Here is a 16,316-nt window from a genome sequence, read left to right as displayed (position 1 = left end):
TCAACATGTGTCAGTATTATGGACTGTATTGCTCCGCTAAGATCTAGAAAACATAAATCCAAAATGAATCCCTGGTAAAATAAATTGACTCGCTCCCTCAGAAGACAATGTAAGCAGACAGAGATAAGATGGAAAAAGAGCAAGCTCAAATCCTCTATGAGTCCTTCAGAGATTCGTTATCTGAGTTTCAGAAAGCTGCAAGTGATGCAAAAAATACTTATTTCTCTAACATCATTAGGGCTAATGCTAATAAACTGAAATTCTGGTTTTCCATCATAAACTCTGTTGTTTATCCATTGAATAGTTTATACCAACAGTCCCCACTGGTTCCCTGTGAGGAGTTTTTATATTTCTTCAGTCAAAAGATCATTGATCAATGTTCCCGATTCCATCAGGGGCTACAGGGAGTTTCAGCCTGTTACCTGGAACCCATCTTTTGTGTGAACGATATGATGCTTAGTCATTTGTTAAAGCGGGTGTAGACTGTACATCTTTGAGTACATTTGATTAACAAAAGCTTGCTTGGGGGCTCTTGCCCAAAAGAGTTTAAACATGCTGTGGTGACTCCCAGATTGAAACGGCCAAATCTGGCCCCCGATGATATGAAGAATTATAGACCTATTTTACAACTGCCTTTTGTCTCGATAATTTTAGAAAAGTAGTTTTACTACAATTACTGCCATTCATAAATGTACACTCTGTAGTAAAAATGTTTCAGTCTGGGTTTAAAGTAGCCCATAGCACAGAATCGGCTTTTGAAAGTGATAAATTATATTTTTCTAGCTCAAGTTTTTTAGTGCTGCTGGATCTCAGTGCAGCATTTGACATGATTGACCATAATATCCTTATCTCTTGTCTGGAACACAGAGTAGGTTTAAAATACATGGTCTTGAAATGGTTTAAATCCTTTGTCAGTGATAGATATTTTTCAGGCAATAATTTGACTTAAAAAAAAAAAAAAACTTTTAGTGGGGTGTGCCACAAGGGTCTATTTTATCTCCCACACTTTTTTCTTTGTATTTGTTCCCACTCTGTAGCATTTTTGGAAAGCATGGAGTATCATTCCATTGTTTCGCCGATGATACTCAACAGTATTTGCCACTAAGCCGCCCAACAAAATCTTTCGATTCTTTCAATGTCCTTTTTTAGATTCAAGCAGGTTGGCACTGTACTGTAAAACGTTGGTAGGAAATTTGGGTTTCATAATTGAGCATGAATGAAAAATTGAAAAGCAAATCAATTTGGTGGTGCGGGCCTACTTTTATCATCTGCATCTTTTAGCAGAAACTAAACCTTTCTTATCAGATGCAGACCTTGACAGAATCTTTCATACTTTTGTTTTATCTTGTCTTGATTTTTTTAATTCTCTGTATGGTTGTATCTCGGCTGCATCTCTGACACACCTGAAATCTGTGCAAAAGGTGGCGAGGCTTTTAAGGAGGGTCAATAAATCTTCCATTACACCAGTTTTAGCAAATTTACAGTGGCTTCCCATTAATTTTAGATTCAATATAAGATTTTAATGTTTGTGTATAAATCTTTAAATAATAAGGCCCCTATGTACGTTATAGTCTGCTGATTCCTTATAATCCCCTTAGAGCAGTACAGTCCGAAAACCAAAAAACTACTTATAGTTCCAAGGACAAACCGCCTTTTGCAGTTATGGGACCAAGATTATGGAATGAGTTACCTTTATCTATTAGATCTGCTACATCCTTATCAGTATTCAGGAACCTGCTGAAAGCTAACTTAGTTCTGGCAGCCTACAATAGCCAAACTTGTATGGGGCAAATGTGGTGCTTTTGATGTTTGATTGGTTAATATGTGTATCTTTTATTACAGCTTAAAAAAAAAATCATACACACACATATGTGTGTGTGTACTGTATGTGTACACAGACAGACAGACAGACAGACAGATAGATAGATGGATAGATGGATAGAACGCTCATAATTATCAGACAAACACCCACTAAATGCCCCACTTATTGCAAAGAACTAAACTTTGGCTAATAACTGTCAACAGTAAAACACCGTTTGTTGCTGAAAGAAAGAAACAAAATACTAAATAAATAAATAAATAAATGCTGTCTTCAAATATTTTTTTATTTTTATTTTCAGTGCAATTTTTACAGTCAAATTGTAATAGTTTATGTTGCAGCCGTGAGACGATGATGGAAAATAAGCATCCACGTGTGAGATGAGGCACAGCATGCTGTCATCCCTTTGCTCTCCACTCTGTCATGTTTATAAATTGGCATCAGGTTTTAATTCACTAGCCCTTTGTTGCAGAAAACAGCGTGTCACTTGCACATTTCACTGTCTAGTTCATCTTTACATGGGGCCCATTTATCAATGGAATTGGAATTTTACTCTCCCTTCCCCATGCATGAAAAAAAAGAAAAAGAAGAAAAAAAAAAGCCATTTGTGATTGTCTAAGGAATTTGGTGTTGCTCCATGCCATAGAGGACTCCATTTATAGTATTTATTCACTTCTGGTTTGCATTAGCTTTGAATTAATCCCAAATTAAACGTATTGTAATATGTGGCAGATGGTGATTTTATATGCATCCAGACAAAGACAAAGCAGATTGCTGCTTGTTGTTTGTTTCAAAATAAATTGGAGAGGAACTGACATAATTCTTCCCAAACAGACTTCTGGTATCTTTCACAAAACGACCTGATTTCCTTAGTCTGAGGAAAATATGCTAGTTGACTGAAAACCTTCATGTTGGAGGTTCTGATTGGTAAATTGTGACTTCTGTGAAATATATGTATGCATATTTTTCAGTAGTATGAAAGTTTAAGTATAATGATTGTTGTCCCTGACAGCCAATCCTCAATCCAATCCGCACAGTGTTAGGGACAACAGTTTCTACGGTACTACCATGGTACCATATGCAAAAAACATAGTATTAATGTGGTATTGTGTAAAAAAGCATGTTAATAACACAATATTCTTAAGTATTAGCTACCATAGTTTGTTTTCATATTATATTTATATTCATAGAATCCCTATTATTAAAGCTTTTGCATAAATACATGCCCAAACGACATGGTATCTCATTGAAATGCACCGATAAATGTACCATGATCCTCTTGAATGATTACCATATTAATTTAACATTATTTAGCAAAGATACAATGGTTGTATAATCATATGTACTTTGAGACTCATATTGTATTAATATTTATTCAGTATGCAAACTCCAGACGGTGTGGCATAGCTCTGTTACTGAAGGGCAGCAAGACTAAGACAATCGCAAACACATGAACAACGATATACTGTACATTCACTAACAGACATACAGTATTAACAGTGAGAGGCTATGATGTGTGAACCTGAACAAGGGTCATGTTTATGTAAAATTATGCTACTGTTTTCAGAAACTCACTGTGACTGAAAATTAAAATTGGCACAAAAAAAAAATATATATAGGCTCAGATAAAACAGAAATTTAGACATTTTCTCTTTAACTAGGCAAATTATCCCCTTTTAGAGTCAAAATTAAATCAGCATCATCCCTGTTTACTTCCGTGAATGTTCCTGCTCTTACTGTGATTGATTAATCGTTGTAAGTTATTCGAAAAAGACTGAATTTGTGTAAACTGAAAAAAAAATAATAATAATTATATATATATATATATATATATATATATATATATATATATATATATATATATATATATATATATATATATACTAATTCAGAAAGGACACAATAAACAATATACATTTATAATGCCACAAAATATTTCTATTCTATATAAAAATAAAAAGCATTACGGTTTCCACAAAAAAAATATTAAGTAGCACAACTGCTTCAACACTAATAATAATAATTAATATTTATTGAGCAGTAAATCAGCTTGTAAATTTAGCTTTGCCATTTTACAAAAGGAAACAATCATTTTATTTATTTATTTATTTGTTTGTTTGTTTTTAATTACATGTATCTTTGGGGAGCACAATAATAATAATAATAATAATAATAATAATAATAATAATAATAATAATAATAATAATAACAAATGCTACTTACTACTACTGCTACATTACTATTAATAGTAATAATAAAAATGAATAAATACATTTTCACATAATTTCCAAACTTTCACCACTTTTATTCTCACTGTCCCTATCTGTCATTGTTGTATAAATGGCTTCCTTGTAGTTTTACGCTGGGAAAAGTATTTTAAGAAACACTTCCCCTTTAATATTCAGCCAGACAGAACGAGCATTGAGGGCACGTGGTGAACACTCCAGCAGGCTCACAGGAGATGATGATTATTTACAGAGCAGGGAGAGCAGGAGGTGTGTCAAAGATTTGCCTGCTCAACTGTGCTTTTACACAAAAATCTGGCTCAGTCACGCTGAGTAAAGCACCTGGCGCCCAAAAACTTACACAAACATAAACGCTCACTGGAGTCACGAACATGTGCCGCACAGACCTTGCACTGTATGTGACCATTAGTCACCATTACCTCCACATATCCCATGTCTATCATTTAAAAAGAACTTCACTTGCACATGTACAGTATGAATGAACCTTAATGCATTTGGACAGGAAGCGACATCAGGGACTACAGTGCACTATAATGGCTGCATAGTGCATTATGGGAGCAGAAAGCATTAGGCACTCATTTTGGCATATAAATGGCACATCTGTATTGCGCAATAATGTATTTTTAATATGAATACAAGCATATTTTGGATGTTTGACAGGTGGCATATATTTAGCATAAAATAAAATAAAAACTGTAATATTGAAAAAAAAAAAAAAAAATTAAATAATATTTTTCTATTTAAATTTATTTAAAAATGTTATTTATTCCAGTGATGCAATGTCGAATTTTCAGCAGCCATTATTCTGGCTTTCATCAGAACATCATCAAATCATCCATCAGAAATCATCAAATATGCTATTTTAATTCTGAAAACAATTGTCCTTAACTTTAACACCAAATTCCTTAACTTAAGCAAATGTTTTGTGTTTTAAACGAAACACACCAGTGTAAAATATGCCTAAGATTCTGTGATGAATAGAAAGTTCATTAAGTCTTTTTCACCTTATAATAGCAAAATAGCATAAAAATATCTCAGGACCACATTAGTACAGGGACCAATTCTCACTATTAACTAGTTGCTTATTAGCATGCCTATTGTTAACATATTGGCTGATTATTAGTAATTATAAAGCACATATTCTGACCATATTCTAGACCCACAATCTTGCATAATACCTACATTTAACAACTACCTACTTACTATTAATAAGCAGCAAATTAGGAATTTACTGAGGCAAAAGTCATAGTTAATGGTCTGTCAATAGCAAGATCCTTAAAATAAAGTGTGACCGATATCTCCTCAAGAACTCAAACATATTCATAGCACAAATAGTTAGATGTCAAATCCATGCCTCTAAATATGAGCAATAATAGCACGCTTTCCTTAGCAAGCGCAACTACAAATTGGTAATAAAGTAAGACTTATTTAAACATCTTCTGCTATTTCACCCATAAAGATTGAAACAAGAACGAATGTATTTGGCAACCCTGACATGATGCGAACTAGAACTCTGGACTGTAAGGCGTAACCATGGCATAATGTGTCAGTAATCCGACATTACCAGAAAACGTGTATGCTCTTGAGTGAGTCAGAATATGATCTCAGGCCTCAGGGCATGAGTGGTTCTTCACCAGAAAAAAAAATAAAAAATAAGGCTTCATGGATGGTTGAGTTGAGGAAAGTTTATTACCATGCAGAAGTGTCCTGGCTTGACATCTAAGTCACCATGGACCTCACTGCAGAGCATCTACAGTCAAATAGTGTCTAATGGAGCGGTGTAATGCAAAGAGGCAGCTCTAACAGCACATCCCTTTCCCAACACACTTCACAGTCGGCTTCTATTACATCCAAAGCCAGTCTGACTACAGCTGTTGTTAATCTGCCAGATCAGACCTGGCTTTGATGACACAGCTCTGTCTGAAGGGAAATTAAAATGGAACAGATATGTATAGCTGTGCTCTTTGGACGGTCTTGCGAGAGGCGAGGAAGGATATTTTACCTGATGAGCGTCTTCCCACTTCTCAAGGTTTTCAATGTCCAACATTAAGCTGACAATCTGGAAGAATTTCTGGAAAACAAAAAAAAACAAAAACAGTAAAAGACAAAAAGATGGATGTGTATCTGCTACTCTGCACTGCAAACACACACACACACACAAACCTATATTATATATATATATATATATATACCTTAACATTATTTACAGAAAATATGTTAAAATCTGTACAAACAGTGGAAAACACTGAAAGAAATAAAGCCTGGTCACAATTTTTGTCATCTACCCATTTATTACTTGTACCTCTATACACACACGCACACAGGCAAACACACACCTGCACGTCGTCAGGAGCTGGGATGTAGGTTGCTCGCTTGAAGGTGTCCGTCACATTTCGGAGAATCTCCACGGAGAATAAGAGGTCGCCGCTATAATAATTCTTACGGGACATTAACTCCAGGAGACTCCTCACGATCTGAGACATGCCCTCCCCTGCCAGGGTCCTCTGACCCTTCGCAAGATGTTCTCGCAACTACAGGAGAAGAGAAAAAAAAAACCAAAAAAAAAAAAAAAACCTTATTTTAAGCACAGACACTGATAAATAAATCTCAGTAATAACCACAGAAGCATGAAGTTGCAGCCAGGGTTTATAAATAAAACCAGAGAGATACCACATTAAATCCGCAGACCTGGAATTTGTATGCATTTCATCCACCGATTTTAAAGGGAAAATCTGTGGAATCTTGTTCATTTTAAAATGGGATTATATGCTAAACTATTTTTAGCTGAAATAATAATTAATAAGAGAAAATATATGAACAAGCATGTGAAAAATAACACCCATACAGGCCTAACCACCAACGCACCAATATACTTGTGTTGTATTCGTTTAAAACAGCTCATAAAGAGAATAAATAAGCACCTTGAAATGTAGATGCAGATTTAAAGGTAAGCAAGAGTGCAGAAGAACACGCTGGCTTTGAAGCTGAAAAAACATTGATTCGGGTCTGAAGCAAAGCGAAAGCAGTTTGAAAGTATCGACAGCCGCCTTAATCTACTTCCCATCTATAGTCGACCAAGCTGTGAGCATAACAAAGTGAAAACAACTTCTCTCTTAGTAAATCAACTAGCAGAGTTCATGTTTGCGGTCAAACGCCAGCAGACGAAGTGTTGACTGTCTAATGACAGTACTGTGAGTGCAGGAGGTGGCAGACAAAGGCAATCAAAGCTAATTAAGCATTGTCTGATTATAATGAAGGGTTTGCGGTTAACAGCACAATCAACCCCGGCACATCACGCCTCGGTCGAGACCGAATTTAAACCCACTCGACATTATGAACTCAAAGTCAAAGGTTGTGGCTAAAGAATTAGAGCGCATGAAGGCAGGCCGTTGAATCTGTTAGGAAGTAATCAATCACTATCGAAACACAACAAGCGATAGAAAGTACATAATCAGGATGAAAGCTTTGAGATTTGTGTTGTTGCTTTTCAAGCTTTGAAGCATTTATGGTAGAGATTATTATAAAGAAAGCTTTCCCAGGTAGTGGTTTTCATTTTCTTTGTGTGTGTAATAATGAGTAGGGATCCGAAAGTGGAATTGACTCTTTTTAGTGTTTTGCTGAGTGGTCATTGCCTTTATTATCATTTGTGGAAAGTGACAACAGCAATGTTCTCTCCAGCACACGCGGTCCTTTAAATACACTCCAATCTATCACTTTTCCATGGCTTGTATCCGCTCTAGTGACACCACCAAACAAAATGCAAACAAATGCATCCTTGCATCTGATATGCATTCACTGATGTACAACTACAAATCTGGTGTATTAAACTTGTATTATTTAATATTCAGCTGCTCATCCATGCTATCAACTGAGCTAATAAATTCAGGGTCGGACAGTAGCAGATGGAAGTTTTTAAATAAAATGTCACAAATTGAGTTGAGCAACAGAATTTGCCCCATGTATGATTACTCCTTTAAATCACTGTGTAAACCGCATTCATCCGTCCTTTTGTCTTGTTTTCCAGTAAAAATTTCCAAGCATCGTTGAAATAATAAATAAATAAATAAAACAGAAACTACAATAAATAAAACTTTAAACTAAACTAAGCTAAGCTAAGATAAACTAGACTAAACTAAACCAAATGTACTGTTAAGTAAATCTGCATGAAATATTATGACCTGTTTTCAAGGTGATACATCTTACATTTTATATACACATTAGTTTAATTTATTTAGCATTTTATTAATAGTAATACAAAAATAATAATAATTACAGCACTGTTAGTACTATTAATACAAATATGTATGTAATTAAATGTAAATTAAAAATGTATTTAATAATAATAACAACTAATGTATATTCTTATTTGCATTATATTAAAATGTATCATTCTTATTATTAGTAGTAGTAGTAGTGGTAGCATTACAGCAAAGTTATATTATTATTACAACTAGTAAAAACATTATTAATATTATTAATACAAAATTGTTGATTATGTGTATCATTAAATCAAGAATAATACATGCATTATTATTATTATTATTATTATTATTATTATTATTAGCAGTAGTGTAGTTAATAACAACAGTAATAAACAGTGTATTTTAGTTAATTTAACAATTATTAATGTAAATATTATTATTATTACATAATGTTTTATCTATCTATCTATCTATCTATCTATCTATTATATAATTCAAAATTAGCTCTGAAAACAAGTATTATCTTATGTATGAAAATATGGAATACTCTAATACAGAGCCAATTTCTAAATAAGTCACACAAACTATTTATCAAAATGGTGAAAGATTTCTAAATAATGTGCATAAACAAATTATTATTCATAATCTAACTTTTTTTGTGACCTCACAGCACGTCATCCACTTCCATGTACTTACAGATAAATGTAAATATCTATATTCAAGTGAGACACATCGGGCGAAGCTCGGAGGACCCCAGTAAGCAACTCCATTAGCGTCCAGCAAACAACGACGACTAGCAGATCCTACAGGGACAGGGAGGAAAAAACAGATCATTATCACCATTGGGCACAAGTAATAACAACATGTCAAGGTTTGACAGACACGTGCAGTGATGTTCACACGCTTCATTTAAAAGACTTCACTGGGAAACGGCATACGATAATGTCAGGGATAATGTCTGTTCTGAGTATTGTGTTGAGTCATTTTACACTGCTGTAATCTCAGTTTTGCTTAAAGATTTCTGCCACTTGCATCATTCAGATCAAGGCCAATAAGACTCGACCGTGGCCTCACCCCCGGTACCCTTGCTGTGATAAAAATGGGCCTGAAAATCACACAGGGAATGCAGGCAGACGTGGAAACATAGCCCGGAAAAGTCAAGCGAATCGTTCTCTGCAGGAATTGGTTTTTCTTTTGGGGGTTAGTGTGCATGAAAGTCCGTGCTGGCCGGGATGTGGAGTTATGGAGGATATAGATTACAGCTCGCTGTTGACCTCATTCAACACTCTGCTCTGCGCTCCCACTTCAAAGACATCATTTATTAGGTCTTTCTGTTTTTATTAGGTAAAAATCACTGAGCGCCTTGGGTGTCTTTCTTCACTACTATCTGAGAATTATTGCACGCTGTACTCAAAGGGCATAAATAACCCCCAAAAACTCTGCCACTGCGCTGGGAAGGGTTAGAAACTCATGAGCCAATTGGAAGAGTGCAGAACACTCAATATATAACATTCACAAAACATGAATGTCATCATGTACAAAACAACAACATGTTAGTGAGTGACATTAAATCTACAGCCTCGCAAAGAAAGAAATGTGCTTTTTGTTGGATCCAATGTAAGCTCTGCGGCAGCATCTGACATTTCAACCAGTCAAAATCTCGAAAAAGACTTGATATCAGTTATATTAACTTTCTGTGGCGGCACATATTGGGCTGTAAACATCCTCATTAAGTTTTCTCTCATACACCACTAATTCATCTCAGTGGGCTTAAGAACTGAATGCTGATTAACTGTGTGGAAACCAACTTATTTTGAGTCCGTTGTGCAATGTTGGTTTTGGAAGCTGAGTGACTGCATCGTTGATGGAGTTTTATAATGTGGTTTAACCGATCATAAAATCTTTTAATAAAGCTGCGTCACAGTGTGAGAAGAAACAAATGTATCAGAGATTACATTAGATATGGCGTCTTTGGCTGTGGCCAAAACAACATTAGATTGTAGTTTCAGAGTTTTATGTGATGTAGGCGGTGGCGTACACTCTGAAGCTAATGAAGCTCGGATCATTAACTTTTCTTGATCGGTTGTAATTTACTAGTAATTTGTCACTTAGCTGACATTTTTATTCAGGCCAATGTACAATAAAGCTTTTTAGAGGAACGGTCGTCCTTAAGCAAGCTGGGGTTCAGCTAAAGTGTACAATGGTCATGAAGTAGTCCTTATACAGAAACTGCAAACTTTTGATTACTGGCCTAGATAGAGACTGAACCAGCAATTACTAAATCAAGATGACGGTTATTAGTGAATAATGATTAAAAGGCAAAGTTCAATCAAAAATTAAAAGTACACCATGATTTACTCACCCTCGAGCACCCTAGATTTATGACATTCTTCTTTTAGATGAATACAATCAGAGTTATATTTAAAAAATGTCCTGGCCCTTCCAAGATTTCAAAGCCCAAAAAAGTACATCCATCCACTATAAAACGTGTTCCACACTGTTCTGGGAGGTTAACAAACACCTTTAGAAGCAAATCGATGCATTTGTGTTAGAAAAAATATGCATGTTTAAAACTTCATAAACCGTAATTTCTACAAAACAAGGATTTGTAAAAAAAAAAAAAAAATGTCTGAGGATTTCGATATAAACCAAGAAGAGACTGGTTTTCCTTTGCTGTAAACAAAACTTGGTTTTGAGACTAGCTTATTCTCACCAGAGCTTACGCTATGGCTACTTCCTATGCCATCTGCTTGAAAGTCACCCTCTCATGAATGCAAGTACAAAATGATAGATATTACAGCTTATATGTGGATATTACATATGAATATTTGTCTCTTCACTTCAGAGGGCCTTTATTAACCCCTGGGGTCATGTGGAGTACTTTTATGATGGATGGATGCACCATTTACTGCTATTTTAAGGAGACATTTTTTAATATAACTCCAATTGCATTCGTCTGAAAGAAGAAAGTCTACAATGTCTTGAGGGTGAGTAAATCATGGGGTATTTTTAATTTTTGGGTGAACTATCCCTTTAAATTAATGATATCAATTGGCAATACATTGGCATTAACAGTGAATGACGTACCAGTGGCATTAGATGGACACTTGTTGTATACCGTCTCTCCGGCTGAGGCTCTCTTCCACGCCATGGCTAATTGGTACTCATCTTTACATATTTCATGTGGTGCTGCACACAGGATGAACCAAAATTAAGAGATTAACCAGTGAAAAAAAAGACTAGGATACATGTACAATCTACATTAAATATAAAGCCTATTGATGATTGACTGATTGCTCTCTCACACACACACACACACACACACAGAGACAGACAGACAGAAATAATTTAGTTAAGTTTGTGTCTCTAGATATTGCACTGAAACAAGGACAAAAAAAAAAAAATGATTAAGAAAATGCAAACTCTGTGAAGATCAGCGACAGATACAGCGAGATCTACAACAACAAACATCCCTCTCCAGCTTCCATTCAAAAGATTCTTCAGAACAGAGAACAACCCAGGGGTGAGATACAGAAGGGGACTGGTTTGAAAGCTGAGAGAGATGGAGAACGCAACCCTACCCTTTTCATCTAAACATAATACACCCCGACAAAGCTATTGGACAGATTTTTGTCTTTAAGTTTCTGGTGCCATCAAAGCCTTGTGCCCGATATAAGCTCTGCGGCAATGTCTGACATTTATTTAATCTATAGCCTCCCAAAGCTGAAGTCAACGGCATGCTTATTAAAATCTGCTGTTTGCTGTGCTGCCTGACATGCTGACAAATCACACATAGCAGCACTTTGAAAAATTCCCTTCTGTCAAGAATGACCCCTCTCGATAGAAAGAGAGAAGAAATGGAAACAAAGGAGAAGAGAGAGTGTTAAATATGGAAAAAGAAAGGGAATGAATGAGAGAGGCCTAAAGGAAAACAGACTGATTAAAGGGAAAGGGAGAAAAAAGAAGAGAGACTGAAGTAAAGGGCCTTTTTACAAATAGGGTACAAATTAGGGTCTGAAAGTCTTATTTTTTTAAAACATCAGTGAAAGCTTCATAGTATATTGACCTTCAACCTCAGAAGAGAATAGGCCAGGGATCCTCAAATCTGGACCTCGAGATCCACTTTCTTGCAGAGTTTCGCTCTAACCCTAATCAAACACACCTGAGCATGCTAATCAATGCCAATTAATGTCTTTGGGATCATTAGAGAATCCCGGACAGGTGAGGTTGATCAGGGTTGGAGCTAAACACTGCAGTGAATTGGACCTCCAGGGCAAGATTTGAGGAAGGGGGGAATAGGCCATGGACCTTTACACCTCTTTGAGGCATAATGATAATAGCTTTGTATAAGAAATCAGAGTTAAACAAATCAGAAGGGAAGAAAAATAGAAGGACCAAAAGGATTTTTTTTGTTTTGTTTTTTCGATCATGAACACATACCTGGGCACTTCTTGTCATTGCATGAGCGCACTTCCTCTCCAGAGCCATCGCAAGGGTAACCCTGGATTCCTGTGCCTTCACACATACGGAACCGCCGCTGCCAACCTGAGTCACAGGTCTTGGAGCACAAGCTCCAGTGATTCCAAGCACCCCAGTTGCCTCCACCTGCACAGGAACAAGAAAACAAGGAACAGGAGATATAATTACAATCATTGACCATCTACACAATTCAGTTTTAATACTCTTGACTGGAATTGACACAGTAAAAACAAAAAACAAATGTTAAATGACTGTATATCTGTATATATATTCTAAAAGTTTAGCAAAAATTAAATGGATGAAATGAAATGTAAACAGAAAATATAAGAAGAAATGACATCAGTAACACTGTTCAGCCAATCAGATTTGAGGACCGGAACTAACTGTTGCATAAAACATGAAAAAGCACTTAAAAACGAAGTGACAACAATATTTAGCTGCAGTGTGAATGTGGTCATAAAGCACCTGCATGAAGCTAATTTGCGCTTGTTAATTATTATCAGGGGTGCTAACTAGCATATGCTGACACAGCAGCATATCTGTGGAACAAGTTGAGCGGTGCGGACCGGTAAATCTCTGTGGTTTGGTACCACAGACAATTTAGAATGTTCGCTGCAATTAATTAGACCATGACAGCAAACAAATTGCAGCTGTGCACATAAACTACCTGTCGATTTAAGACTGTAAGCCCACCAGAGAGAAACTTACCCCCACAGGACGGATTGGTGCACTCACGAGTTTCTGCATGTGGCCCCTTGCACTCCGCCCAGCCATGAACTGAAACGCTGCAACGCCGCTGCCTCTGCTGAGTTCCAGAGCCACAGGAAACAGAGCACTGAGACCAGGCCGCCCAGTCCAACCACTGGCCCTCCACTGCAAACACCACCACAGGGAGAAGTAGAGAGAGAGAGAGATGCAGAGGTAAGAACAGAATAAGGCAGTAAGGAAGTGGAGGAAGGACAGGAAAGAAAAGGACAAAAAGTGAGGGACAGAAACAAACAGAGAACAGGCGGTCGAAGGTACGGACAGGAAGACGGGGTACAGCAAGGGTCTGTGTTTGTCTATAGCATGTGAGTTTGTAAGTTCTTACTTACCCTGATACAAACCTGTGAGATGATTATGATACCGATTAGTGATTAAATGATTAAATGATTTTTCCAATTCAGTGCATTTTTCTTTCCGGTTTCTTCTCATTTAAATGCACTAAAACGAAACACTAAAACTTAATACAATTAGGGTTAAAATGTACCCTAATTTTTTAATTAAACTAAATTTTTAACCCTAAAATGTATACAAAGAGATAAAAAAAATAAATAAATAAAAAACATACAAAATGGCAAAACACAACAGAATTACTAAAGCTTTAAATAAAACTAATACATAGATACACAGATACACAGATACAGATAGACAGATAGATACAGATAGATAGATAGATAGATAGATAGATAGATAGATAGATAGATAGATAGATAGATAGATAGATAGATAGATAGATAGATAGATAGATAGATAGATAGATAGATAGATAGATAGATAGATAGAATTTTAGTTATTTTTTAAGGATAACTTCTTCATCACTGGACATTAAATTAGAATTCATTCTATTAGAATAAACGAATAAAAATGCATATTAAAGGTGTTCCATGTAACACATTCATTTCATGAAAATTGTATTCTAATGGGTTTCAGAGAACACTAGAGAAAAGAAAAGACTAATTTTGTTTAATTAATTAAAGAGAGATGGACTACTGATACAAACCTAAAAGCACAGGAAGTTAAATAGAGGCTTGATAACATTAGCGCTAAAATGTCACTTTGATGATAATAATTTTAGTTAAGACTGCTGCATATTACAAATGTTTCAGCCTTTAATTTCTGAAAAAAAAGTAAGAATTAATAATAAAAAAAAGATCTACTGATTACTATTCATTGTTTTTCTATGTATAAAAGACAGCAAGGACATTATGTATCTTACATTAATTTTATAAAGTAGATTAACTGTGGATATCAATAGAGCATATGCAAACACAAGAGTACAGGTTCTGCCTGTGGTCATCTCAACTACAACAACAACAAAACAAAACAAAAAAACAATCTGAGATCTTTTGCATAATGAATGAAAACGAGATCAATGTGCAGTGACTATTTCTTGCTTGATTAATGAGATTCATGCTTTCTGGTGAAGTTCAAAGTGAATAAATAGTACGCAGGGGGCATGGCGCTTAGGAAGCCCATGCCACTAATCCACTCTTTTTGTTGAAGCATTTATGAATTTCTGCAGTGTTTATGGAGAAAGAAAAAAGAAAGGTTTGTAAATGTTTCACATCTCATATCCCCAGAGACTTTGAAAACATTAGAAGGACTACATGCCTCGATGGACACATATTCAGCATGTAATTCTTATGCTTAAACTTCATCCATCAAATGATGCCATTAATCTTATGGCGTTATGTTTATATAATGAATGCTTTCTAGTATGCACTATCTATTTCACAGTAGGGGTGATGTTACGTCTTTTGACTTTCTGCAGCAATTTCAGGATCTATGCATATTAACCTCTAATATCGCTTTTATCTTATTTAAATGTGGGGGTTGGGGGTAGATATTCATATTTCATCCAAGTGTCTCTCGATATGATTGATGGTATGAACTGAAATCAAATTATCTCTCAATCTAATGGATTCTAAGGAAGACAGAGCACATGATGAACAAAAATGCTGTCACCTTTGCTCTGTCAAAGCCGATGTTCGTCAAACTGAGAAAAAATGTACCGTGTAACATTACTTCAAGGTAGCCACAAGAGCAAACTAAAATTGTACTTAAGGGAGTGATGTACTGTAGTACACACAGACAGATGAGTAGCATATATATATATATATACAGACACATAAATACACAACTGCGTAAATGCATGCTATCATAAAATATGATGCAGTATGTATATAATGGTAATATAATGGTTTAATGGTATAAAATGAAAATAAAAAACTCTTTAAATGTTGACAGAACGACCTATCGCAAAATCAGATGCAGCTGCATTCTCAGTTTGAGATCATGGAGGATTTATGTCTCAAAGCAAGAACATGATAAATAATAACCATATTCTAAAGCCTCACAAACTCAATAACCATGGATAAATGTGGCCTGTCTGTCTGTGCCTCCATGAGAGTATTGGACTCATCATCGCTCATAAAATCAGCAGCCAATGAGGAGAGAGATCCCGCATTTTGTGGTTGCCAGGAGAGACATCAGCTGCAGCTGAAACCCAACAAACACAGCTGAGCATTTATAGCATCTCGCTTTTCTTCACAACAACACAAAGGGAAAGGCAGAGAGAAATCAACTGTATAATTAAAGTAATAACACCGACTTCAGCACATCAAATGGATACTTTGAGTATCCCTCACTTGTAATTCATACACACAAACAAACAGATGCATCTGAGAGTTCAGAGTTGTTGCTAGGAGTTCTGGGCCTTGTTCCTTTACTTTATTTGATTTGATTTCTTATGGCTTGTGGTTTCTCTAAAATCTGTTTTAGCTGAATTACATAAACTGATGAGCTCAT

General features: G+C 35.7%; 1 protein-coding gene across 10 annotated transcripts in view; it reads right to left on the bottom strand.

The window, feature by feature from the left end:
- Positions 1 to 16,316, bottom strand: part of adgrb2 (adhesion G protein-coupled receptor B2) — a 254,928-nt gene that overhangs the window by 94,592 nt on the left and 144,020 nt on the right. For all 10 annotated transcript variants that reach the window (XM_026288832.1, XM_026288827.1, XM_026288830.1 and 7 more), the window contains exons 5-10: positions 13,455 to 13,619; positions 12,708 to 12,872; positions 11,355 to 11,456; positions 8,964 to 9,070; positions 6,402 to 6,596; positions 6,068 to 6,136 (exon numbers count right to left, since the gene is read on the bottom strand). In XM_026288832.1, coding sequence (XP_026144617.1) covers positions 6,068 to 6,136; positions 6,402 to 6,596; positions 8,964 to 9,070; positions 11,355 to 11,456; positions 12,708 to 12,872; positions 13,455 to 13,619 — 803 coding nt within the window. The remainder of the gene's footprint in view (positions 1 to 6,067; positions 6,137 to 6,401; positions 6,597 to 8,963; positions 9,071 to 11,354; positions 11,457 to 12,707; positions 12,873 to 13,454; positions 13,620 to 16,316) is intronic.

The sequence above is a fragment of the Carassius auratus genome, chromosome 19, assembly GCF_003368295.1.
Source record: "Carassius auratus strain Wakin chromosome 19, ASM336829v1, whole genome shotgun sequence".
Taxonomy (NCBI): domain Eukaryota; kingdom Metazoa; phylum Chordata; class Actinopteri; order Cypriniformes; family Cyprinidae; genus Carassius; species Carassius auratus.
Note: the sequence above shows the minus strand (reverse complement) of the source record. Positions and strands in the feature narration are given on the sequence as shown.